This window comes from Phacochoerus africanus, chromosome 8 (genome assembly GCF_016906955.1).
Source record: "Phacochoerus africanus isolate WHEZ1 chromosome 8, ROS_Pafr_v1, whole genome shotgun sequence".
NCBI lineage: Eukaryota > Metazoa > Chordata > Mammalia > Artiodactyla > Suidae > Phacochoerus > Phacochoerus africanus.
The window spans coordinates 166337029-166361442 of record NC_062551.1 but is presented as its reverse complement, the minus strand read 5'-3'; the positions used below and the strand labels follow the sequence as shown (position 1 = coordinate 166361442).

The following is a 24414-nucleotide window of genomic DNA, read 5'->3' as shown; positions in this document are numbered from 1 at the left end:
GACGCATGTACCAGGAAGCAGAAAGCAGGAAATGTCACAAGGACCGTGCCAAGCAATCGTGAGACTTCAGAAGAAGGATGAGGAGTTCCCGTCGTGGCGCAGCAGAAACGAATCCCACCAGGAACCATGAGGTTGGGGGTTCGATCCCTGACCTCGCTCAGTGGGTTAAGGATCGGGTGTTGCCATGAGCTGTGGTGTAGGTTGCAGATGCGGCTCAGATCTGGCATTGCTATGGCCCTGGCATAGGCCGGCAGCTGTAGCTCCCTCTGATGAGACCCCTAACCTGGGAACCTCCATATGCTCTGGGTGCAGCCCTAAGAAGACAAAAGACAAAAAATACAAATTAAAATAAAAGAAGAAGGATGACTCCTACGCAACAGAGATGTGCTGGCTTTTAGGTTCAGGTCCCACTAGGGCTTACTCAATGACTGAAACCATCAGGAAGGGAAATGATACGGCATCTGGGGTGTGGATCCCTGATTCCCAATCTGAGAGACATTTTAAACTCCCACCTGCTACCCAGGCACACCCACTAGACGCTCCAGTAGTTTGAGAAGTGGAGGAGAGGCCTCTAGAGCATGGGTAGGAGCAAGGGGCTGAGAAAGTGTGGCTCAGTAGCCCCCGAGCCATCTTCCCTTTCTCACAGCAGTTCCTTCCCCAGGACACTCTCCTCATCCAGCTCCTGTCTTCCCAAGCCTCGGCAGGCCGGATCTCGCTCCTCCCCCCGAGCAGACCACCACTTTGAGGGAGAACAGGAGAGAGGAGAGGGAGGGGGAGGGCAAAAGGGTCGTGGCATCTCTTGGCTTTTTGGAAATACCCTAGAGATAGACCCACTTCCTGGAAAAAAAACAACCATAAGAAACAAACCCAGTTTATCTCCGGATGGACCGTCCTGTCTCCCAAGTGCCTGCTGCTCTACAGTCCTCTCCTCCTCCCCTCCTCACTACGGAAAGCTGCTCCCAGACCAACAGGCCCATGCAGCCCAACATTATACACCTGACACCAGCCCTACACGGAAGAGTTCTAGTCCTAGAGTTAGGCATACCCAAGTCCCCCACTTGGGTATGATGAACTGCCGCGTCAGCCCCCCGTCACACCCCCGAGGTAAAAACCAAGCACCCCAATGTCACCTGGCACAGGTGCCTCTCGGCTGCTAACCCAAGCTTCCTAGCAGCTCTACTTGAAAAAGTAAAACGATCTCTGAACACAGTCGGCAGCTAAGAAAAAAAAGCAAGCAAAGAAATTTTCCTTTCCGACAGACCAACAATGGCATCTGTTCAGTTTACCTCATGCTGCATATAACAAATCATCCCAAAACGTAGTGACTTCAAACATCAATAATCATGTATCATATCTCACAGCTTTTATGAGCCAGGAATTCAGGAGTAGCTCAGCTGGTCAGTCTGGCTCAGGGCTTCTCCTGAGGCTGAAGTCAGATGTCCCCTGGGACAGTAGTTATCTGAAGGCTTGACTGGGGCTGGGAGGTTCACCTCTAAGACAGTGCCAAGAACATGTCTGGCAGGTTGGTACTGGCTTTGGGCTAAGAGCCTCAGTTCCTGTCCACATGAGCCTCTCGCCAGGGCAGCCTGAGTGTCCTCAAAGCATGGTGGCCAGGGAGTTCCCTTCCTGGCTCAGTGGTTAACCAATCTGACTAGGATGCACAAGGATGTGGGTTCGATCCCTGGCCTCCCTTAGTGGGTTAAGGATCCAGTGTGGCTGTGGCTGTGGTGTACGCTGGCAGCTGCAACTCTGATCCAACCCCTAGCCTGGGAACCTCCGTATGCCGCAGGTGTGGCCCTAAAAAGAAAAAACAAACACACAGTGGCTGGCTTCTTCCAGAGCAAGTGACGCAACAGAGCGAGGGAGACTGCCATGCTTTTCTGAAGCAGCCTCAGAGTCACACAAGGTTTCCTCTGCTATAGCCTCTCGGTTATCCGGGGCTGGCTCTGCTGCAGCGTGGGATGGGAACTACCAAAGGGGTGAGTATCAGGAGGCGAGGATCGCCGGGGGCCGCCTTGGAAGCTGGCTACCACAGTGTTCCTTAGAAGAACATGCGGCAGCTGCAGGAAAAGGAAGGCGGGAAGGGAAAGGGGAGAGTGAGCATGGAACAGAAGGAAATATTTTGATTCCCAAAGGCGGAGACCAGAGAGAAACGGTGTTGCCCACTGGGTGAGACCTCGCAGGTGCACCTTACCTAGCATACCTGCATCAGGTCTTGCTTCGAAGGCAGGACCTCCGGATGAGTAGCCAAAAGCCAAGGAGACATGAGAAAGGTCCTTGGGGTTCCAGAAAGCAAGTCTACGCTCCCTCCCTCCTTGCCCACCCACCTCTTCTGAAGCAATGATGCAACCGTTACCTGAGGATGAATCTGCGGCTTGTCGCACGTGGCCTCAAAGTCCAGCACTAAAAAGTAGTGATACCTCTGGGGAGGGAAGGACACCATTGCCGCCATGGATGCGCCAAAGCCGTGGGCCGCCAGCTTTCTGGTGGATATGGAGCAGAACTCCGGAACACCACAGGGAGAAAATAAGTGGGAGCCCAGCACTTTTCTTGCTCTTGAAAGTAAATATGAAGAAAATCGAGCTGCTCCAGTCTGTAAAGGTGCTAGCATTGAACATCCAGAAGCATCTAAAACTTAGGGGAGGAAAGTTAAAAAAAAAAAAAAGGGAGGGGGGGGAGAAAAGAACAGAGAGCCTGGGTTACTCCCTCCCACCGCGGCCTGTTCATCTAGGCTTCAGGAACAGTCACACAACATGAACCACGCCCCAGTGTTTCGGGCCCCTTTCCTACATCCCCGGGTTCATTGCTGAAGTTCAAGACCCTTCATACTGGCCCCTGCAGCATTACGACAGCTCTGAGTCTCCCAGATCACTCTCAAAGCCAGACGCAGCACTGGCCTTGATCTCTAAGTGGAGCTCCAAAGTTCAAAAGCGGAGAGAGAAGGCTGTGGTCACTTCTCAGGTGGCAACGGTCAACATTACAGCTAAGTTTCCCAAGTAACCTGAGTGACCCAGTCACACAACCAGGCCTGGGAGCTGAGCAGACTCAGAGAGACAGCAGAAAAGGCCCGAGAGTCTCTCCTCAGCTCCCTTACCAGCCAGCTGCCCCAGGTTTCCCGTCTGTATCTTGACCTCTCCACATACCCCTCCCTTCTTCCAATGTGAAAGCATGAAAGGAGCAGAGCCAGTCACAGGGAGCTCACTCACCGCACTCTGGTGATCCCCCACCCACCCCCCTGCCAGTAAGCAGCACCCCGGGGGAATGAATGAAGCCTGCAGAGCACAGCTGGCAACAGCCTCAGGCCTTCCCACTTGCTGCTTTTAGACTTGCTCTCCACCAGCGGCCTTGAATGACTGCAGGACTTTTTTAAATAGGGAAGAAAAAGAGAAAACCCAGATGTGGCCGTAATGGGAGCATTGCTAAAAGTCTAGTAAACTTTTCTGAGTGAACATGTGCAAAAAAAAAAAAAAAAAATCCAAATCACTTTTCAAGTTTTCCCTTTAAATGTGCAGAATGTCTGCTCCTTAGAGGGCTAACTAAATATAAAAATCAAAGCCTAAGTTTTACTCACAAATAACTCAAGTTTCCTTTAAAAAAAAAAAAAGAATAAAGCAGAAATTTTGGTTTCCCCCTTCTATACCCAACACTCAAATATCCTCAAAGTCAAACAAGACATGCTGCTGCTCAAAATGGAAGTGGCCACAGTCTAAGCTCTCCAAAGCATCACTCCGAGCCAAGAGCTTGCCTCTGAAAGACTCCCTCCCTCTGATAGGGTGGAGGAGGCCGGCAGCCTGTGAAATCCAGAAAACACTCGAGGCAAGGAGGTCACTGCTAGCCGAGTGGACATGGACAATGCCAAGTACCACTTCTTGTCCTGGCTCTCCCAGGACCCATGGAACGACCTACAACAACTTGCCTGAGCATTTACTAGGACACGTGCTGTGTGGGTCCACAATCTCCCTCTCCCTATGGTGAGATCCCACGTGCAGCTAAGACCAAAGAGTATTTTAAGTTCTTCGTGGATCCAGCACAAGCACAGTACTTGTTTTCACCGAGGCTTTATGGCCTCTCCAAAAATGCAGCCAAACTCCTTAGCCTACGATAGACAAAGGTTGGCTTGAGTTGCATTATGGAATCCCTTCGAAAGGCAAACGGGCCAACATCCCTGTAAAAGCTGGAATCCAAAATAACTCTTCACATCACCCACTCCTGGACGGTACTGGAAGCCTTGCTGAGAAAGGAGACACCAGTCTGCTCCGTATGACACATTCTGGTTTGGATCTAAAGTCCCTCAGGGCCTTAGAACTCTCCTCCAACCCCGCAAAGTCAGGCCATGCGTACGGACTTCAGAAAGTCTTCAAGGAGTTCCCGTCGTGGTGCAGTGGTTAACGAATCCGACTAGGAACCATGAGGTTGCGGGTTCGATCCCTGCCCTTGCTCAGTGGGTTAAGGATCTGGCATTGCCGTGAGCTGTGGTGTAGGTTGCAGACGCGGCTCGGATCCCTCGTTGCTGTGGCTCTGGCGTAGGCCGGTGGCTACAGCTCCGATTCCACCCCTAGCCTGGGAACCTCCATATGCTGCAGGAGCGGCCCAAGAAATAGCAAAAAGACAAAAAAAAAAAGAAAGTCCTCAAGTTCTCCATGGGTATGTGGGTCGTATAAAGCATTTATGGTCAACCAGACCCCATCTGCCAAATACTACAAGCAAAAAAGTGCCGTGGTCAGGAGGGTTTCCAGGTTTTATTTGACCATTTATTTGCCATGGCACCTTGGGCAAGCTCGGTTCCTCAAGTCCTCACCTGTAAAATGATAATAACAGCAGCTCCTACTCCTTAAGGGAGACTACAGGAGAGGACACATGTGAAGCACTTCGAGCGGGCTGACACACACAGCTCAGTAAATACTGGCTCACCATTACGACCACCACAATCCTACTGGCCTACGCCCCCCCCGGCCAAGGCTGGACCCCCAAACCTTGGGCCTATAAATCCAATTCATGCATAAGGCCACCTCAGGGACGAACATCAATGTCTCCTGCATCCCCAGATTGCTCTAGACCTGCCCCAGAGCATACCACATATGCCCTATCTCCTCCAACGGGAAACACACGGACAGCCAGAGGCCCTCATGCCTGCAGGCCTTGCTTTCTCAGCTGATTTCACCCGTACCTCTTGAAAGCAGACATCAGGAGACCAGGGCCCCTATATCAGCAGCCACTGGGTTCCATACTTCCCTTACTTCCAAAAACCAAGTTCAACGCAAGAAACAGAAGGAAGCTCTTCTTCCCTCTCTGAAAATTCTAAGAGCTTTAGAGCCATTAGTCGTGGCTGAGGAAAGTAGGTTCTACGTCAGTTGAAGTGGGAGCAGCAGCAGGGGAGGAGGCATCCGCAGAGGCAGGAAGGTGTGATGCAGCATGCCAGAGCCCGAGCAGGGTTATGAAGGGCATCTGCCGGGCCACAGGGAGGGGCAGCCTGATGTGGAGAGCTGTGGGCAGAGCAAAAGAAGCACCCACGAGGGGGAAAGGGCAGTAGCAACACCGGGAGATTAGTTACAGACAGAGGGGTTGACCCAAAGAGGGCATATACTAAGGGTAAGGGGACCGGGTTTCTCAGACGACAGAATTAAAATATGGAAAGGGAAAATCAAAATCCATGGGGCTGAACTGGAATTGGAGGTAACAGTGTGAACCACGGTTTCTGATACATATAAATAACATATAAAAACAAAACTAGATGGAAATGTGAGGAAGAGTATATATCCACACACAAACATATATACACATGTATATATATTTTCTAGCTCTGTTTACTGAAGGGCCAGGAACCAGCAACACTCAATAGCAATGAGCACATCTGGCACCTAGCTGTCTTCTGAATAACGTTCTCCACTGAACGACTCAGAGCTCTTTGGAGAAATGGCTGATTCCAGGGCTGTGGCAGGGGAAGCACAAGATGAGCCTAGAACATCTTGCTGTGCCAGAAAGCAAGGAAATGCTCAAAGAATGACGGGAACATTATCAAAGGACCCAGAAGCCAGCTTGAAGGGGTTCCCACGGGTAAGTAAATAATATTAATGGACTACAAGGCACTGAGTAGAAAGGGAAACCACAAGGCCATAAAGAGATAAAGAAATAAGTAGATGAATACCTAAGTAAATTTTTACAATTAAAGTTTGGTAAGGGATTTCACAAGTTTCAAAGTTCATCACTAACAGGGAGTAAGTTTACAAAGGAGACGCTGGGCAGACGTCACCTTCACCAAGTGAGCAAGACAAACATCACCAGTAATGGGACCGAAACCATGCCTCACATGAGATGCGATGGGAAAGACAAAGCAGCGTTTCCGTGATCTTCCTGCTGAAGAGGCATAACTTGAATCTGATCGTGAGAAAAAAGAGACAAACCATTCTGAGGGACAGTCTACATGATAACCAGCCCGTAACCTTCAAAAGCATCAAGGTGATGTGTGCGGAGGAGCATTGACCGAAGAAAGTCTAGGGGCGAACGAAGAGATCTGACAGCTAGATGCAAGGCACCATCCTGAACTGGGTCACTCTGCCGCAGAGACCACCACTGGGACAACGGGCAAAACCCGAACGGGGCTCGAGGATTCGACGGAGGTACCGACCACGATCCGTGTTAATTCTCGGATGTAACGGTTGCATTGCGGTTAGGCAGGAAAAGGTCCTTGCACATGGGACATACATGCACAGTGTTTAGCGTGATGCGGTGTCAGGTCAGCCGCTTAACTCACAAACGGTTCAGGAAAAAAATTCTTTGCGCCGTACTTCCAACTTTTAAGCAAATGTAGCCTATTTCAAACTTTTTGTTAAAATGTTTTTAATCCACATGGAATGTTGTTTTTTTTTTTAAAAAAAAAAAAAAAGAGAGAGAGAGAGAGAAACAGAAAACAGTATACGAGGGAGCCATCTCCCCGTCCTGCCCACAAAAGGAGGCTGCACACCCTCCTGCAGCAGGGAGGCCCGCAAGAGCCAGCCCTCAAAGTGTGCAGGCGCCACCCTGAGAGCCCCGCCCGGCGCCCCTCCCTGGCCTCTCCGGCCACCACCAGAGGCCGCAGAGGCGCTCCACCTGCCATCTACCCCCTGACGTCTTAGGCACTCCCCCTTCCCACCGAGGTCCTTATCCCAGAAGGTGAGTCCAGGCTTCTGCCACCCACTGGGACGCTGAGAACCTAGCTGAGGGGCAGGACTCGAGAGCAACCGTCTACCGCACGCCATCCTTCACCAGAGACCAACGTCTCCCCACGTTTATTCTCTGACGTCCACTTCCTCCTCCCGGCAGATTAAAGGCAGTAAGTGGCCTGGGCAGAGACGACAAGGAACGACTCGCTCCTCAAACTAAAGGGGCCAGCCCCCCGGTGGGGCAGGAGAGGGGAAAGCAGGGACCGCCACAGGGCCAGCCGGACTCAGAGGGGCAGGTCTGCGCCACAGCCCCGGGGGACGGTCTCTGTGCAGAGTGTGTACACAACAGACACGATGGCTCCTCTGCAGCCATTACTGTCGGCCAGGTAAATAACGCATGTGCCAAAACACACATTTAATGAGGGAAATAATATGCCTTTATAAAAAGCTTCCAACTGTATTTACCTGAGAGACCAGAGCAGCACCAAGTCACCAGATTAGCGGAACCACAGAGGAGTCATTCTGGTGTCCTGGGTAAATAGACATTTTATAGCCTTCCATTACTGGAGGGGTAAGGAAGGGAGAAGGGAGGGGGCCAGCCTTTAATATCCGCATTCAGGCCAGGGGAGCCTGGGGGACAGCAAAGCAGCCCATCGTGAAATAGGGGGTCCGTTCCCACCCATCTCCCTGTCTACATGGACTTGGGATCTCTGGGGAGGCTGTAAGTTTGTACCATCCCTGGATTCAACCTGTTCTATAAAACCAGAGGGGAGGCAGCGGTACATGCCAGAGGACCTCCAGGGCACTGAGGCAGGTTCTGGGTTCAGCACACGAGAAGCACGTGGGACACCCGCAGCTTCTCCAGGCCCCATTCCTGGGGCAAGGCCCTGTCCTAACCTGACTGTGGGAGCACAAGGGCTCAGGCATCCTAGCCACAGAAGCTTCCACAGAGAACACCTGTCTGGAACTCGCTCAGTCACAGGCCCTGTCTCAGGCGGCTAAAAATAGCCTGGGAAAAATATAAATAAACTGCATGCCTTCAAAAGTCATAATGTTCAAACTAACGAATGCATCCTTACTGCCAGAGCACTTTCTGTGAAAATCAGACTGTCAAAGGTGAAAGAAAACCCAAGAGGAGACAGTCCAACCAGCCAGGGAAAATGAGCCCCAGGAAGAGAAAAGGGCAGCCCGAGGTTCACACAGCAAGTAAGGGTACAGACCCCAGGGCTCCTGATTCCCAGCTCAGAGCCCCTGGCCATGCCCCAACACAAGGAGCAGGCGCCACCACTCTCCCCCAAGCTCCTCCGCAGTCTCACAGTGGAGGCCTCGGATCTGAGGGCTCTGCCCAGTCTGCCAAAGGGGGAACAAAGTCTGACGTGCCCTGGAACCTCTGTGCCAATTCCTGATGGCTCCAAAGTGGAGCGGAAGCAAGAACCCTAAAGCCGGGTGCGCCCCTTAAAACACTCTCCTCCTCTCTACACCCTGTCACCCCACCGGCCTGTAGCTTCAGTTGCTTCTGCCCCAAGGCAGGGCTAGGGAGAGCCTGTCCAACATCAGAAGCAGATGCTAAAGACCCTCAAGAACACCCAATTCTGACGGCAACACCGCAGGCATAGGAGGCTCCTTCTCACCTTTGATTAACCTGTCTCAACAGCTCAAGGCAGCACAGAAAAAGAAGTACATGCTTGTGATGTGCTTGCTGTCAGCTAATCCATCAGCCACAGCCAGAAGCCGGGGCTACCTCCAAGGGGCCAAGGCAGGGAGCATCTCTTTGCAGAGACCTGCACATCAGCTGTGACCCCATCACACACACGAGGGGCAAAGGTTAGCCTCCTAACACACCATCAACAGGACAGGAATGGAGGCGGGACAGGGTACGGTGCGGTACTCTCATCCCTCTCCCACTGCAGACAGCATCTGACCCAAGCAGGGAGGTGCCCAGAACCTCCTCTGCCCCTGCTTCCAAGATGGACAACTGGAGCAGAAACAAGGAGTCATACAGCTGGTGGTTAAAATGCTGGTATTAGACAAACACAGGTTCAAATCCTGATTCTACCACACATTCCTTCTAGTAACAGCTATAATAATCTATTTGTTAGGGGTCTGATTCAACCATACAACACACACAGTAGTAGTTTCTCAGTAAAAGGGAGCCACTGTTGTTAATACATGAGAAAGAGGAATGTGAAACACTATTTTCTGAAAATCGACTACAAACCAGGCACTGTATTAGCGACTTACATATTTCATCTTATCCAAGTCTCCCAACAATCAAGCAAAACAAGCACCAGTACTCCCACTTCACACAAGAGATCACAAAGGCCCAGAGGCCCTCAGCCCTTCAGGGTCCTGTTCTCTCCCGCCTCGGAGGGCCCACCTTCCTCCCCTCGGCTGGATCTCCCATCCGCCAGGGTTAACAACGCACACCAACTTCCGTTTTTCCTTTGAGCTAAGGTATGGCTTTAACTAAAAGAAACTCAACCATAAGCAATAATTAAAGCTGTCCAAATCGCCCAAATTCGTTTTTAACAAGAAAAACAAATCACAGCCCTGCAAACAGAAAGCAGTGTCTTAGATTAAAACAACTGCAGCACGAGGAACTCAAAGCCTCTTCTCAAACCCACGGGAGCGAATCCTCCCATCACACAGAGCAGAGACACCGGCAGGAGGCAGGGTGACAACCAGCTCTTGCTCAGGCCCCTAAACGTGATGTTTCCTCTGGCAAACCTGTGCCTTGGCAAGTGCTACTCGCCCTGTTTTAAAACGCGCTTCCATTTTCACCAGGCAAATTACTGCTCCTTCTTCAAAAGCCCTCCTTTTAGTGGCTTTCTCTGACACCTCATCAGAAAGTTAACTGCCTAAGTGATCCAGGAACACAGTCTATTCCTATTTCCTACCTTCGGTCTCACTATCCTGAAAGATTTTCCTTATGTGTTTCTCCTCTTACCGGTGATTTTCAGGGAGTTAGGTGAGAAGGATGGAATAGAGCAGGTACAGGGTGGGGGGGATGGGGGGGTGTATATGTATGTGTGTGTCAAAAAGCGTATCTGAAGAAATTACTTCTTGTACGTGTTTTTTGTCAGACCCTTGAGTGCATTTTAAAATTCCAAGCAGCCTTAAAGAAAAGTAGAAGATGAGTTTTCTCCACCTAAAGAGTGCATGAGCTCAAAAAGTCTCAGGAACACGGAGCTAGACAAAGATCCTAAGGGCAAGGACCGTGTTTTATTCATTTCTGCCCTCCCAGCACAGGGCCAGGCACGAAGGGAGTGGAAGCTGATGTTTGCTGAATGAATTACGATGTCAACTGCTCTGGAATCAGAACATGTCTAAACAGAGCAGGGCCTAAGAACCAGGAAAAGCTTCTTTTCTTCTGTCCTGCGCCTTCTTCCTACACCCCCTCCCCCGCCACACACACATACATATTCTGTCCTCCCCAGTTAGAGTGTGAGTGAGCACTGCCTTGGTGCCAGAATACTATTAAAAGGATTAATTTAGGGACCGGTGTTTGGACTGTCAGATCCAATCACTACCCACAGATCTACAGCTTCCCAAACCAGGCTCATGCAAAGAGGAATCAATTGCAAGGACACAGAGGGTCTGAACAGGCATACTAATGGCCTCCTGAGGTGCCAGCGGCCAGCTCTGACACTCCCATAAATTATCCGCCTTTTGATTTTACCTGTAGCTGTGGGGCACAAGGCACAATTTTGAACATATCAAAGCAATCTCTCGTAACCCAAGGCTCCCCCAAGAATGTCCCCAAAGGAGGATGGACTAAAAACAATGACCCAAAGAGAATCTGCTTCCCAACAGGCCTGTCCCTAGCAGTCACCAAGTAAAACCCGACAGGACCAAGTGGATAAAGTGGGGCCCAAATCAAGACTAGCAGATCCGGACAAGGCATGCCTCCGACTGCAGCTCTGCAGTGACTACACATCCCTCCCCCAGAGGAAGAGAAATCACAGCAATAAACGAACACTTTTCCATCTGGAGGCACCTCGGCACCAGCTCCAACAGGACCTCACAGCACGACCTCAGACAACACGCTTCACCTGCCTGGGCTCAGCTTCCTCACACGCACAGCAGGGACAGTAACGCTGACCCCCGGCCCACTTCCCAGAGTGGTGGTAAAAAGTAATAATAATAAAAAAAAATTTCAAGAGGCATGTTACATAGACGTAGGGCCACAGGGTAGCAATACTGATAAATGACCCTGAAAGACCAGAAGAAATGACTGGTCACACTTTGCTGAATTTGGGCAGCTGCTTGCTTAGTTCGTTTCACTGATGGTGTTGGGGCTAAGGTCCACCCTGAAAAAAGTTCTGGAATTCTGCAAGAGACGCCTGCTGTCTGAAAATTTTCCATTAGAAGAGCAGCATCTTGCTTTAGTTCCAAATTCCTCCGGTCTGCTGGCTGCCTCCGCCAGGGGCTAGGTGTCTATCACGTGACCACAACGACACTTGCAAGGACCCCAAAATTACTAAGCCAAAGGCCAGGTCACCCGATTGCTGGCTGCTTTTTTAAAAAATGTGCAAAATGCTATTAATCACAAAAGTTAAGGCCATTGTGCTATAAGCTTTACATCTCATTAAATCCTTTAACCAGCCTATGAAGTTCCACTTTACAGACAGGAAAGCCAAACTCAAAGAGGTAAGTCGCTTGCCCAAGGTCACAAGCACTGTTATCTGAAACCTACAGGCTTCCCTCCAGCCACGTACACTGGGGCCTGTAGGAGGAAGACAATCCATTAGATGCTCAGCAAATACTGTCTCTGATCCCTACATCCGACATAGACCATCGTACACAAGCAGGAGGCATTCCCAAAACAAGAGAAAGGTCGTCAGTTTCCGACATGCAAGGAGAGACTGAGGAGGACGTATACAGCATGAGATAATCCCTGGTAAGCTTAGGAAAATGGGTCCTTCTCCTCGTGTAGCGTTCGAGAAGTTCAAAGCACCTGACACTAAGCTATGACCCCAAAGGCCATAATCTCTCCTGGGCTCCATGCCCTACTTCTTTCAATAGAAAAGAGGTCCCCAAAACTTCTCAGCCGTTCCACACCAACTTCTCCTTCCCACATCTTTTCTAGTCTCTGTAAAAGGAGCTGGGATCACCCAATTTCTCTGACAACGTCTAAGCTCACCTAGATGGCCAGGAAATTAGAAAAAGAACCAGTATACACACAGATGTAAAAAGTCAGGTATACTCGATTTTTAATTGTCAACACACTGCCTCAAAGGTGAAGATGCAAAATGCTACCCGTTTAACTGCCGCCACCTCCTCACTGGTCCCTCCGCCTCAGGGATTGTCCCCTTCAATCCACTCTTAACACTGAGATCAGAGCAAACTCTCTAAAACACCAATCTACCATCGGCCCACTGCTTACACCTTGTAAGGGCGTCTCCTTGTTTCTATGATTGGTCTGACCCCGTGGTCGGTCCGTGGGCCAAATCCAGCTGCCACTTGTTTTCATAAAGTTTCACTGGAACACAGCCAGGCTCGTTCATTCTCGTACCACGGCTGCTTTCGTGCGACAGCAGCAGAGTTGAACAGAGAGGAACAGTTGTGACAGAGACCCACAAAGACTAGATAGCTCCTATTTGGTCCTTTACAGAAGGTTTGCTGACCTAGTCTTTTTTCCTACTCACCATTTAATCCTAAGAGCTTCTAAGGCCCTGGCCTCTGCTCACCTTGTCTCCTTCATTTCTCATCATTCTCTCCTGCCCTCTGCCCACTGGGTACTCTCTATCTCCATCCCACTGAACTTCAGTTTCTCAAAGTCAACAACGCTCTGACCTTCACACTTCACACACCTTCATGTCCTCATCAGATTCTAGCCTAGAAAGGTTCTTCTGAAAAGCCTTCCCTGAGCCCACCAGTCCAGGCTGGAGGTCCTTTCAAGTACTCTTAACGCACATACACTTACCTTGTTCTAGCACAGAGGTCTCGTAACCGCCTCTATACTATCCGTCTCTCCCATGACTTTGTAAGCTCTTTGGTGTCAGGGAAAGTGGCTGTCTTGTTCACCACCACAATGCCAGGACCTAGCAAAATGCCTGGACCTTAGTTATTCAACAAACTGCCTCTGAGATCCTGGCTATCAATCATCAGAGTCCACCTTTTAACCAGCCCCAATCCTTGTAAAATGGAGCTAAACAGGGATTAACCATCCACCCAAAGGTGAGCCACCCAAATTAAACCAAGACCCCAAGGGCCTTGGTCAAGTGCATTTATCAAGAGGCAAATGAGCAAGATCCTCCTGTTACCTCAAGATGTGCATTTCTCAGGATAAAGGATTATTCCAGCTGTACTCAAGCTTCCTGAACTTGTAATGCCCACAAAGCAATCCTGACAGAACTTGAAAGTCTAGACACCCCACCTCCAACCCGCACCACTTTATAGACTTCAGGTAAGTTTCAGTAGCCTTTCAGCATATGGCATCTTGCCCAAAAAAGCTACAGACAATACAGTCTGCACCAGTCCCCACTCCCCACCCTCCAGGCCCATCCACTCATAAGGGAGACGTCAAGCCTGTTGATCAGGCAGCAGGATTCTCACCTCTCCTTACTTCGAAGATGCCAAGACTGGCCGCCGGGGATGCTGAAGGTTCTGTGAGAGCTGGAAAGCCCCAATGCTGTGGACAAACACACGTCTCTGCAACAAGTCTATTTCAATAGAAAGGATCAAATCCCCAGGGGTTGCTGTTTGAAATAACTGAAGGGCCACCACTATACTCCAAACTCCTAAATCAAACTCCTTTGGCGCAACGGCTGTCTACGGGGAAGCACAGGGCTGGTACAGAGCTCTCCGAAGCTACTGGTACTAGAGTTGACCCTTGAGTAACACAGGTTTGAACTCTGTGGGTCGAGTCACATGCAGATGTTTTTCAGTAAATATAATGGGTATTTTCTTGGAAATTTGTGACAACTTGGAAAAAACTTGCAGCTAGACCACATAGCCTAGAAAAACCAAAACAATTTTAAGAAAAAGTTACGATGTTATGAATGCATTGAATACATGTAGATATACATCTAACATTCCAAAATATGTCAATCAACTGCTTATGTTATCAGCAAGGCTCCTGGTCAACAGTAAGCAATTAGTAAACTCTGGGGGAAGTCAAAAGTTATCAACAGATTTTCAACTGTTGGAGGGGGGTGTCAGCATCCCTAAGCCCTGCATTGTTCAATGGTCAACTGTATATATTTTAAGAATGATGAACTTCATGTACTCTGCTGGCATACTTTTCTTCCTAAGGAGTTTATCTTAACCTAGAAACACTAAACATTTAAAACATCGGAGCTTGGACTGAGAAGGATGACCATGAAGTGGTGACTCTGAGGATAATCCAGAATCCTAGTCTAGTCAAGGAGGGGCACTTGTAAAGGCTAACAATATTCAGAAGTCAGGAACTGAGGCCAGCACTGGAGGAAGGGGTGGGTGCCACAAAGCTACAGGCCCCACTGCAAATGGCCACACATGAAATGCTTGCAGGATACATCCAGGTCTGCCTCAAGTTCTGAAAAAGTCAAGATAACCAAACTCCAAGTCAAATTATCAATGGGTACCGATCATTTTTATCACCTAATTCGCAAATCTTCCACGCTCTGGTTTCTCTTCAGGTCACGTAAGTCTTAATGCCTTTTACCAATCACATCTTCCAAAGGACTAGAAGTTGCAAAGGTGCCCTTAAGAGCTAGCAACATCCTCTGAACAAAGAAACTCCTAGGTTTAGAAGCAACCTATTCCTGTCCACCACTCTACATTCTTAACACCCTATCCTGCGCAGATCCCCTGGGAAAACGCCACTCACCAATCTACCCCAACCCAAAGAAAACACTTTCCAAAATGAAAGGGAATAAAAGCACTTTTATTTGGAAATTTCAAGTTAGAAGGAGAGCTTTCAGCCAAGCTCTGTGACCTAGCTAGCCGATTATTTACAGGATCTTTGGGCAGGAATTGTTAATGAGCTTTTAATTTGGAGTGCTTAAGTTGCCAAAGTGCTCTGAGCTCCAGTGAAGCACCACAGAATCCATCAAGGAAACCTTATCAATCACTTCCCAGCAGCTACCTTCCCCCACCACCAGGGCCCCCACCTCTCTGACGACAGGCAGCCAAGTGGGTTTCTAACCAAGACCACAGACACACACATTAGTGGGGTCACACTCCAAGACCCTGTTTATAAATTGCCTTTTAAATGGTAGGGGATTCAGGTATAATATACTTAGGCTCCAGGCATGAACCCACTAAAACAAGGCATGCTGTGTATGATAAAGTCAGAATAAAGCAGAATTTGATGAAGCCAATTTCCCGTAGGAACTCTACAAACAAAAATCATCCAACCCATCACAACTCACGAGTTCAAACAGTGTACATAGTCTTGAGCCAATGGGATTCCTGGTTTTTTGCCCTTCAGCTGGGAGACCGATAAAACCTCTGACAAGAACTAATACCAGAGACCTGGCCAGCGACTTACAGCACAGGTAACGATGGGCACTATCATTCTGCAAAATCCAGACCTAAAGACAGAATCCACATCCCCAGTGAGGGGCCACATTCAGAAGCTCCCGAGGCAACACGTCGCAGTTATACTTTACAAGAGTTCACAGTCAAGCCCCAATCCAAGTTCATGCCTTTTTGTTTTAAGGAAACACCTGTTGCTGGAACACTTGCAGGAAAAGCAAACAGAAAGCTAGCCAGGTTAGCCCCCCTTATTCACTCCTTCCACCATCACTATCACCATCGCTACAGACTTCCTAAGAAGTAAACAGCTAACCTTGTGTGTCTGCCTAGGGGATGGGGAGTGGGTAAAGGGGATGTTCCATCTACTATCTCCTTGCTGGGTTTCTAACCTCTTTAGTCAAACCCCTCTTCCTCCTCCTAAGTAATCCCAGGAAAGAAGTCAGCACCCTTAATCACCTCGGCGGGTCTGTCTTGCAAAGCCCTGCCCCTCTCCCTCTCCACCAGAACGTTACTCAGTGGCTCGTGCACCCAGGGTGAGCACATGGGCGAGCACCCCAGGCTGCACAAACTGCGCGCCGCGACCCTCACCCCGCATGCATTACCAGGGCCCAATCTGGGGGGCCTCTCCGCATCACCCACCCCGGGATGCTGCCCCCAACTCGGGCCCATCCAAGTCCAGGGGAGAGTAAGGGGAGGAGCAGGGGGCCAGGAGACCAGCCCTCCTTCCCAGGGCCGCCCCCGCCCCCCGTCAGCTGCGGGAGAGGCTGTCGCCATGGCAACGCCCCCTCCTCGGGGCCAGCGCGGCAGGCTCGCTCCAGGTGCAGGCCCCGACGTCTCCCTCGGCCTGAGCGGGCGCTCGGGGCAGTTTACGGCGGCGGGCGCGGCCCGCGCCGACTGCGGCGCCGGCCAGGCAGAAGCAGGGCCAGCTCCGCCCGCTCCCCACCGCCCGTTCCCGGCCGCCTCAACAGCGGCAGCCAGCACCACGAGTCCACAACACACCGACTCACCTCCGCGCACTCTGACCCCGGCCGACGTGACGGACGGGCGGGCGCGGTGGCCAACCGCTGAGCCCGCTGTCGGCCCCCCCGACCAATGGGCTGCAAGGAGGCGGGGCTTCTTCTCCCCAAACGCTCTCCCTCCCGCCGACATGCGCGCTAAGCTGTGTCAAGATGGTGGCGCCCCGGGCCGGCCTTGTGGGACTTGTAGTTTCGAGGTTGCACGTACTTAGAAGAAAGTGAAGGGGGCCTCGCTTCCCAGCTGTGAAAGAATTTTTTTTTGAAAAAACCCGACACTTCCTAAAGGCCTAGAACGACCCAAGGCCCCCACTTCTGTTTTTCCACCTTCCACTGTTCTCACGAGGTGAGTCTCGTCTCACGAGGCGACAGGTATTTAGATGTCATCTTCCAAGGATGCGGTCCTTCAACACGTCCTCATTATCATCCACGGTCTCGGGTGGGCCCGGGGGAGACCTGAGAGGAGGGGGCCCTTGGGCGAAGGAGAAAATGCTGCGGCTTCTGAAGGGCCTTCCCGAAGAAGAGGGAGCTGAGGTGTCGGGGCGGCTGCCCGGGAAGCTTCATCGTGAGAAGGGCTCTGGCCTCAGCCCTGGGGGCTCTCACCCTCCGCCGCTTCGCGCCAAAGCCGGAGGTGGCGTCTTCACCTTGGGCATGCCTCTCTGGGAAATCGCAGGCACCGGGTCCTGAGCTGGGAGAGCCCGGCCTCGGCCGGGCCAGGGGCCGTGCTCTGGGCCCAGCTTCAGGCCCCGCGCCCGCTGTCTGCCGTCTGCCTGGGTTCACGTAAGAAAACGGCCGTTTCGGGGCCCTGTCGCCCCCGAGGTCTGACCTCCACGTAAGGAAGAGGTCCCACCTGAGTTGGGGAAGCCGGGTGCTCCCCCAGTCAGGGCCTACCTTCCCTAATCCCACGTGATGAATTAGCTAATTCCACTCAGCAGCGACAGCAGTTATCACATTGTTTTATAATCATCTGTGTGCTGTCGTTGTCGCTCCCTCAAGACTCTAAGCTGCCTCAAGGTCGGCGTTATTTCCATGTGTTTCGTGCTGTATCAGTAACACCGAGCACAGTGCCGGCGTAAAGCGGGCTCACGGTGAATGTGAAGACATGAGGGAAGGCGCCGTCAGGGGCAAGTGCCGCTTAACCCGAGGTCAGTGAAATAGAGGCACATCTGCCTGTTCCTCGAGTCTTGGAGCTGGACCACATTTCTCCTCCGTTAATGTTATCTGGATGTTAACCCCAGATGACTGAATCAGTCACCGTATTTATAGTGCCTCTGCTAAGCGTCAGGCACTGTTTCTGTTGCTGAGGATTCACGGGTAGATAAGACACAAAACCTGTACCCTCAAGGAGCTTTTATATCGAGGAGGGGGAGAAAGAACAGACAATAAGCAAAGAAGTAAATAGGTAGATAAAATTCGACAGGTCCCCTTGTCTTCTCTCTGGCTTTGTCACATCCTGAGTGGGTCCTGAGTCTCGGGCACAGCCGGCCTTCTTGGTTATAAGAATGATATAAACCTACACTGTGAGGACTGGAGACTTTCTTTAAGGCCCATCCACAGTGGAGCCTTCCATGGTCCCCTGGACTTCCCCAAAATGTGTTTTTCCTCCTTAGTGCTCTAGAGCGCATCTGAACAATTTCCAGGGCCTCACCAGATTGTAAGCTCCTTTTGGACAGAGACCAGGCAAAAGGCTTTGAAATAATAGGACAGTTTAAGAGCTCAGTATATACTTGGTGCCTCACACTGCTGCCTAACCCAGCCTTTGGCTCCCTCAAGCCTTTGGCTATATTGTGATTCCTCGTGTTCTCTGGTTCCCTAGAAAACAGAGCCTGAAGCAAAGCTGAGGTGGTAAGATTTCATCAGGAAGTGTAATCCCAGGACCACAAGAATAAGAGGGGAAAGGGAAGTGAGTCAGGGAAGGAAGGAAAGAAAATATAAATAGTATGACCAAAAAAAAAGAAAAAAAAAAACACAGCTAGGGAGTACCCATTGTGGCGCAGCGCAAACGAATCCGACTAGGAACCATGAGGTTTCGGGTTCGATTCCTGGCCTTGTTCAGTGGGCTAAGGATCCAGCGTTGCTGTGAGTTGTGGTGTAGGTCACAGACGTGGCTCAGATCCCATGTTGCTGTGGCTGTGGCGTAGGCCGGTGGCTACAGCTCCGACTCGACCCCTAGCCTGGGAACCTCCATATGCCACAGGCGTGGCCCTAAAAAGACAAAAGCCAAAAAAATAAAAAAAACTACTTAGTTGCTCTGTCATACAGACCATGGAGAACCTTCACTTCTTAGGGAGAAAAGAAGGGTTGCATCACCCCACCACTCTGGTGGCCACAGGGGGCACCAGACCCCACACCCAAAGCATAGTGGTTCATCTGAGACCAAAAATGGTGAGAGGAACCTATAGTTCAGTCAAATTAGGCCACTGCTATCCCACCACAGTGGGCACATTAGAAGCTCTGTCAAGACCTAACTGTCCTCCCAAAGGAAGCTAACACAGCCAGATGTGTTTGTAAATGAGATAATAATAGTAGCCGCTGGCTTGTCCAAAAAACAGGGGGCCAAGGCCCTGGGTAGGGCATGCAGGTGGGGCAAGTGAATTTTTGGAGGCCGGTGAACTGAGTCCAATACAGGCACAGATACACCCTGGGTAGACCTCTAGCCTGGCTGCTGGGTTAAGTGGCTGAGCAAAAGTGAACCCTGAGCATTTGCAGCAACTTGGATGGGCCTAGAAATTATCATGCTTAGTGAAGTCAGTCAGACAGTGAGACACCAACATCATGTGCTATCCCTGACATGTGGAATCTAAAAAAAGGACACAATGAACTTCTTTGCAGAACAGATACTGACACACAGACTTTGAAAACCTTATGGTTTCCAAAGGAGACGGGTTGGGGGGTGGGGAGATGCGCTGGGGTTGTGGGATAGAAATGCTGTAAAATTGGGTTGTGACGATCGTTGTACAACTGTAAGCATAATAAAATTCACTGAGTAATTTAAAAAAAAAAGTGAACCCTGAGAGCAAAGGCCAAAGAGGACCTCATTGGTTCTCCTGCTGTCCCATCAAACCACTAGAAAAACAGCAAGATGGCCATAAAAGTTGAGACCTTACTCAGCAAGTGAAGGGCGGAGAACCCAAGACTCAAGGACAGTACATGGCAGCCCCCAAACTTGTCACAACTGAGAGAACCCAGGCTGGGTCTGAAACCATTTTATCTGAGAAAAACTGGAACACTCCTGCCATGCTCAGTCCCCGTAAGCTTCATAAGAGAGTTAGGAGGAGTGGGAGCTCAGAGAGAGCCAACCAGGGTTTGAGTCCTGGCTCTCCCTGGGACTTAGGCAAGTGACATATTCTCTGAGGCTCAGTGGCTTCATCTCTATATAGTGTAGATAATAATGGGACGCACTTGTTGGTAGAATTGAAATGCCTAGTGCAGCATCCTGCATAAAGACTTAGTAAACATTGGCTATTACTGTTATTCTGGCCCCACCTCCACCCCTTTTCCAACTCCTCTTCCCACCACAAGCACCGCCTCGCCCCCCACTCCCGCGCCACAGTCTTCCCTCCAAGAGCAGTGGGGGCTAGACCCGACCGTGCCTTCTTTGCCCTGCTTTCCCCAGGGCTCTTCCCCATGAGTCTGAGCCATTCATCTCCCTGGTGACCTGAATCTGAACTAAGAGATGGATGTGGGGTGGCTGAGGCCAGGGTGGTAATGTGCTCCCTTATCTCTGTGCCCCTCACTGGGGCCTAGTTAATTTTCCCTTTGATTTTAATATAGATTTATTGAAACTTTCAGTTATCAAAACAAACTGTAGCAGCAAATTGGTGTTCTTTGCAGGCCTACAAGTGCCTATAAAGCTGCCATGCTCGGGAACGAATGGCGCTCTCCGGGAGGTCAGTCATGGCAACAGGAAGTCCCTGGGGACGCACACACTGCAGTTTAATATTTTTCTTATTAGCCTTTTTCTTCTTGGCTATCTAAGCCTCCCCTTTAAATCGGAAATCAAATGGAGCCACCTGCCCAGGGAGCCTCTCTTGCCCAAGCCGCTCATGTTTTCTCCCCTGGCCCTAGCCTCCCTCCTCTCATCTTCTGACTTCTCCCTGCCTTGCCCATTGTTCCAGAAAGAGTTGTGATTCACATGCCCAGAGGTATGCCCACAGCCCTGTCCCAACGGCAGAAGGTCGGCTTAGGCTATCTGGCCACTAGTCAGAGGCAAAGAATCCCCAAGAAGGATTGGAACTTCTTCCAGGTATGGTGCTCAGAAGGGAGGAAAAAACAGTTTTTAAAGCAAAAAAAAAAAACAACTGTTTTCTGGAAGGCAGACGGTCCTTTCCGTTGAGTCACCGAACTCAACAGAAGCGAAAGGGAGGTGATAATCCTCGAGATGGGGCACATTTCCCTCCAGCCCAAGAATTGCGTGATTTCGGTCTCACATCCCCGCTGCCACTCCCCATGCAGCCCCTCCTCTCAGTCCCAGCTTGTTTTTTGAAACCCTCCATCTTCTGGTACCACTCTGCTTCTTTGCCAACAGCCTCGTTTCTTGCTTGCCCCGGTGACTCCTGCATAGGTTGAACCACTCACTGCCGCCTGGAATCCGTCCTGTCCCAGGGAAGGGTCTTCCTGATCTGGTGGCCGCTCCTCTCCCGGTCATCATCACCTCTTCTGGGCCCGAGGTGCTCCCGGGGCCCTGGTACATGCGCATCCCAATTCCCAGTGTCTTCTCCTTGCCCCCCGCCCACCACCACCTTTGTTCTTTTTGGCGGCACCCACGGCCTGCGGAAGTTCCCAGGCCAGGGATCCAACCTGCCCCACGGCAGTGACAACACTGTCTCCTTAACCCCCTGTATCACCAGGGAACTCCGTATTCTCCTTGCTTGTAAACATTCCGTGCCAGCCGCACGAGCTACTGCTCCTCCTCAGAACTCGGACTGTGACTCAGAGTCCTGACAGCTGTAGCTGTGCAGCTGGAGTGATGGAGGGTGCCAGACAGTCCAGGACGGGAAGCTTGGCTCTGACACGTGCGGACACGGTGACTGGGGGAATCTCCCTGTGGCTCCATTGCACCTTGTGCTTGCCTGTCCTCTTGTCTGCATAGCCCACTCCGTGGCGAAGTGATTGGTCTCTCTCTCTCTCTCTCTCTGGCCTACAGCATTCTGAGATCCTCGAGGAAGAAGCCTGTGTTTTACTTGTCTTTCTCTTCCACGTGTGTCTGTTTGATGAATAAGTCAAGTCTGTTTCCTCTGCTACAACATGGAGATAAAACCTACGTAAACAAGAAAGTGGACAAAGCACCCACCACAGCACCCAAGCAGCATGAGGGGTGCTCAGTGAGTGAAGTTTCCTTCATCAGGTTTCCCTTCAGGTTGGTCATCAGCCACCAGCCCTCCCAGCTTGTGCCTGCTGCCATTCAGCTTCAAGTTCAGCCCTCTCCTGTGGCCTGCTGGAGCTCTTCCGTCACTGATCAGATGCCAGCACTCACCCTTGTCCCTTTAAAGTGGTACTTCTCTCCTCTAGACCAGGCTCCCTCCATTTTTTTCAGATCTGTCCACAAACTGCCATCCCCCAGTGGCTCTAGGCCCTGGACTGCCTTGTGGTGTGTCTGTGGCAATGCGGATGCCCTACCATCTCTATACCAGCTGGTAGTACCAATGAGTTTGCCTTAACCAGTCTTGCTAATTCTAGGCCCCCACCTGCTCCTGTAGGAATACGAATGCCTGGCAATGTTCCCCTAAAAAAGCCTCAGTTGTGCCATGGAGCAGGCTAAGCCACGATGCTCCACTGGCCTCATTGCTAAGTGACCCTGGGTGCTGGCCTTGAGTGCCTCTACTTGATGTGCTCAGTTCTTATGGTACCGTGATAATGTGAGAGCATCGTACTCTCTCACAAGGAGGAAGGCTCCCTCCGTATCCCATGCAGTTAGGGGGACCGGAAGCCCCACAGCAGGAGGATTTGAGCTCTTGAGTGTTTCAGAAACAGCTCTTTCCACCAGTTGAACTGATCTTTTCCTTCTCGTTGCGCACACCTGCCGCTACCAGAGGAGCAAAGACGGGGTGAGCTTAAGAAAAGTCATCATACTGAACCAGAGCCACGAGCCCCCTTCAACCCTTAGTCCTATTGTGGAACCTGGCTCATCTGCCAGCCTCTCTTTGCCTCTATATTAGGTTTCTCTTTGGGGCTCTGCTGGCCCTTTCAGCAATGTGGTGTCCAATGGGTTATCCGGTCATGCAGATCTAGTTATAGGCTTGGTTCAAATTTGTTTTCCCCTGAGAGGATTTCCAGCCCCATGTAAAACAGTGGATTCAAACAGATATGTGGGTCAGGAAACGTTGCCTGAGGCCCCACACCGGATGTAGCCAAGCGTTAGCTCCAAACCCACTAGGATCCGCGTTACACTGCGTTCCTCCCCCCGCCCCGCCCCAAGATTTAGTAAATGAACTTTCACTGCCTTCCACCTTCCCTACCTTCCCAAACTAGGAGGGCCTTGTCCTTACACTGGACCCCCTGTGGTTTCATAGTTCCTCCTTCCTGGTCTTGGCATTCGAGTGCTCTACACTGGTGCCTCAACTGTGCTTCCAGCCTTATTTCCTCATAGTTCTTTACCTCCTCTTCTCTTCCAGGCCAGAGGGACTGATTGTTGCTTGCTGAGGTGCTTTGCACTGTTCTGCCTCCAAGACTTTGCTGGTGGTGTTCTCTCAGCTGGATCCCCTACCGCTGGACGCCTGGAGAGATGCACTGTCTCAGCATGCACTTCCTCATCCTCAAGTGGCTGTTGCTTCCCCCTCCCTGAGTCCCCAAACCCTGTCTCCCGGTCCTGCCCTGAACAGCACTCACCAACCCACAGGCGGGGCTTACTCCTGACCGCAGCCCCCAGGACCTGAGGGTGCAGTAGGGCTGTTGGCAGGGCATCCAAGGCCTTCGGGGGATGTCCTCCAGGAACCCCAGCTGAACTAAGATCGTGAGTGTATACTTTTTCAAGACGCCACAAACATTCTTTGAATACGTGATTTGTGCTAAGCTCCTTGAAGACACGGGACAGGAACATGAGCAACAGACACAGCTCCTGCCCTCACAGGGCTTACACTTTAATGAAGGGGACACACAGGTAAGGACACAAGTGTCTCTCAGGATGATAACTGTGGTCATAGAGCCCAGCTGCAATGAAGGTCGGAGGACGAGGGGCAGTCACAGCTGGAAAAGGTTCCTGGAGCAGGTGATATTTAAGTCTTAGAGGCTGAGTAGGAACTTCCCAGGCCAAAGAGAGGAGGAAGCAAAGAGTGAAGAGGAGAGGGGCATCCAGGCAAAGGGAATAGAATATGCGCAAAGGCACAAGGCAAAGAAGAGGCCCACAGGCGGAGGGGCCGAAACTCAGTACTGCAGGAGCAGGAAGCATGGCAAAGAGTGTGAAACAAGACTTTGGAGAAGGAGGCAAGAGTTAAGGTCATGTATGGTCTTATAAGTAAGCCTCCTCAAAACATTTGGACTTGATCTTGAAGGCAGTAGAGCACCACGGAAGGGTTTAGACTAGGGCAGTTCTGAGTTACAGCAGTGCTAAGTCAAACTTTTCACATGCTTGCAGTCCAATCACCTGGGGGTCTTGTTAAAATGCAAATTGTGACTCTGTGGTTCTGGGAAAGGCCTCAGATTCTGCATTTCTAACAGGTTCCCCGCTGATGCCGCTTCTGCTGTTCCTCAGACCACACAAGAAGTAGCCAGGTCTTAGTGTAATCTCTCTGGTCTAGCCTCCCGCCTTCCCCAATGCGTCCACTCACAGAGCATCCTTCTAGTCACGGAAAATGGTTTAA

At 50.9% G+C, this 24414-nt stretch overlaps 1 protein-coding gene and 1 long non-coding RNA gene across 21 annotated transcripts in view; one reads left to right on the top strand and one right to left on the bottom strand.

Moving 5' to 3' along the window:
* Window positions 1–16657, bottom strand: part of ERI3 (ERI1 exoribonuclease family member 3) — a 124876-nt gene extending 108219 nt beyond the window's left edge. For 12 of the 20 annotated variants that reach the window (XR_007136189.1, XM_047789313.1, XM_047789309.1 and 9 more), the window contains exons 1-3: window positions 16242–16596; window positions 13698–13773; window positions 2357–2634 (exon numbers count right to left, since the gene is read on the bottom strand). Coding sequence is in view for 18 of the 20 variants with exons in the window: in XM_047789313.1 (XP_047645269.1) it covers window positions 2357–2634; window positions 13698–13773; window positions 16242–16376 (489 nt within the window). In the remaining 2 variants the exon portion in view is untranslated. The other 8 variants (XM_047789327.1, XM_047789320.1, XM_047789325.1 and 5 more) reach the window with 8 other exon arrangements.
* A 98-nt stretch (window positions 16658–16755) lies between these two features.
* LOC125133968 (uncharacterized) lies at window positions 16756–23611 on the top strand. Its single transcript, XR_007136536.1, has 4 exons — window positions 16756–16961; window positions 20734–20861; window positions 21762–21974; window positions 23230–23611. It is a non-coding gene; the product is annotated as an uncharacterized LOC125133968 (long non-coding RNA).
* The last annotated feature ends 803 nt before the right edge of the window (window positions 23612–24414 follow it).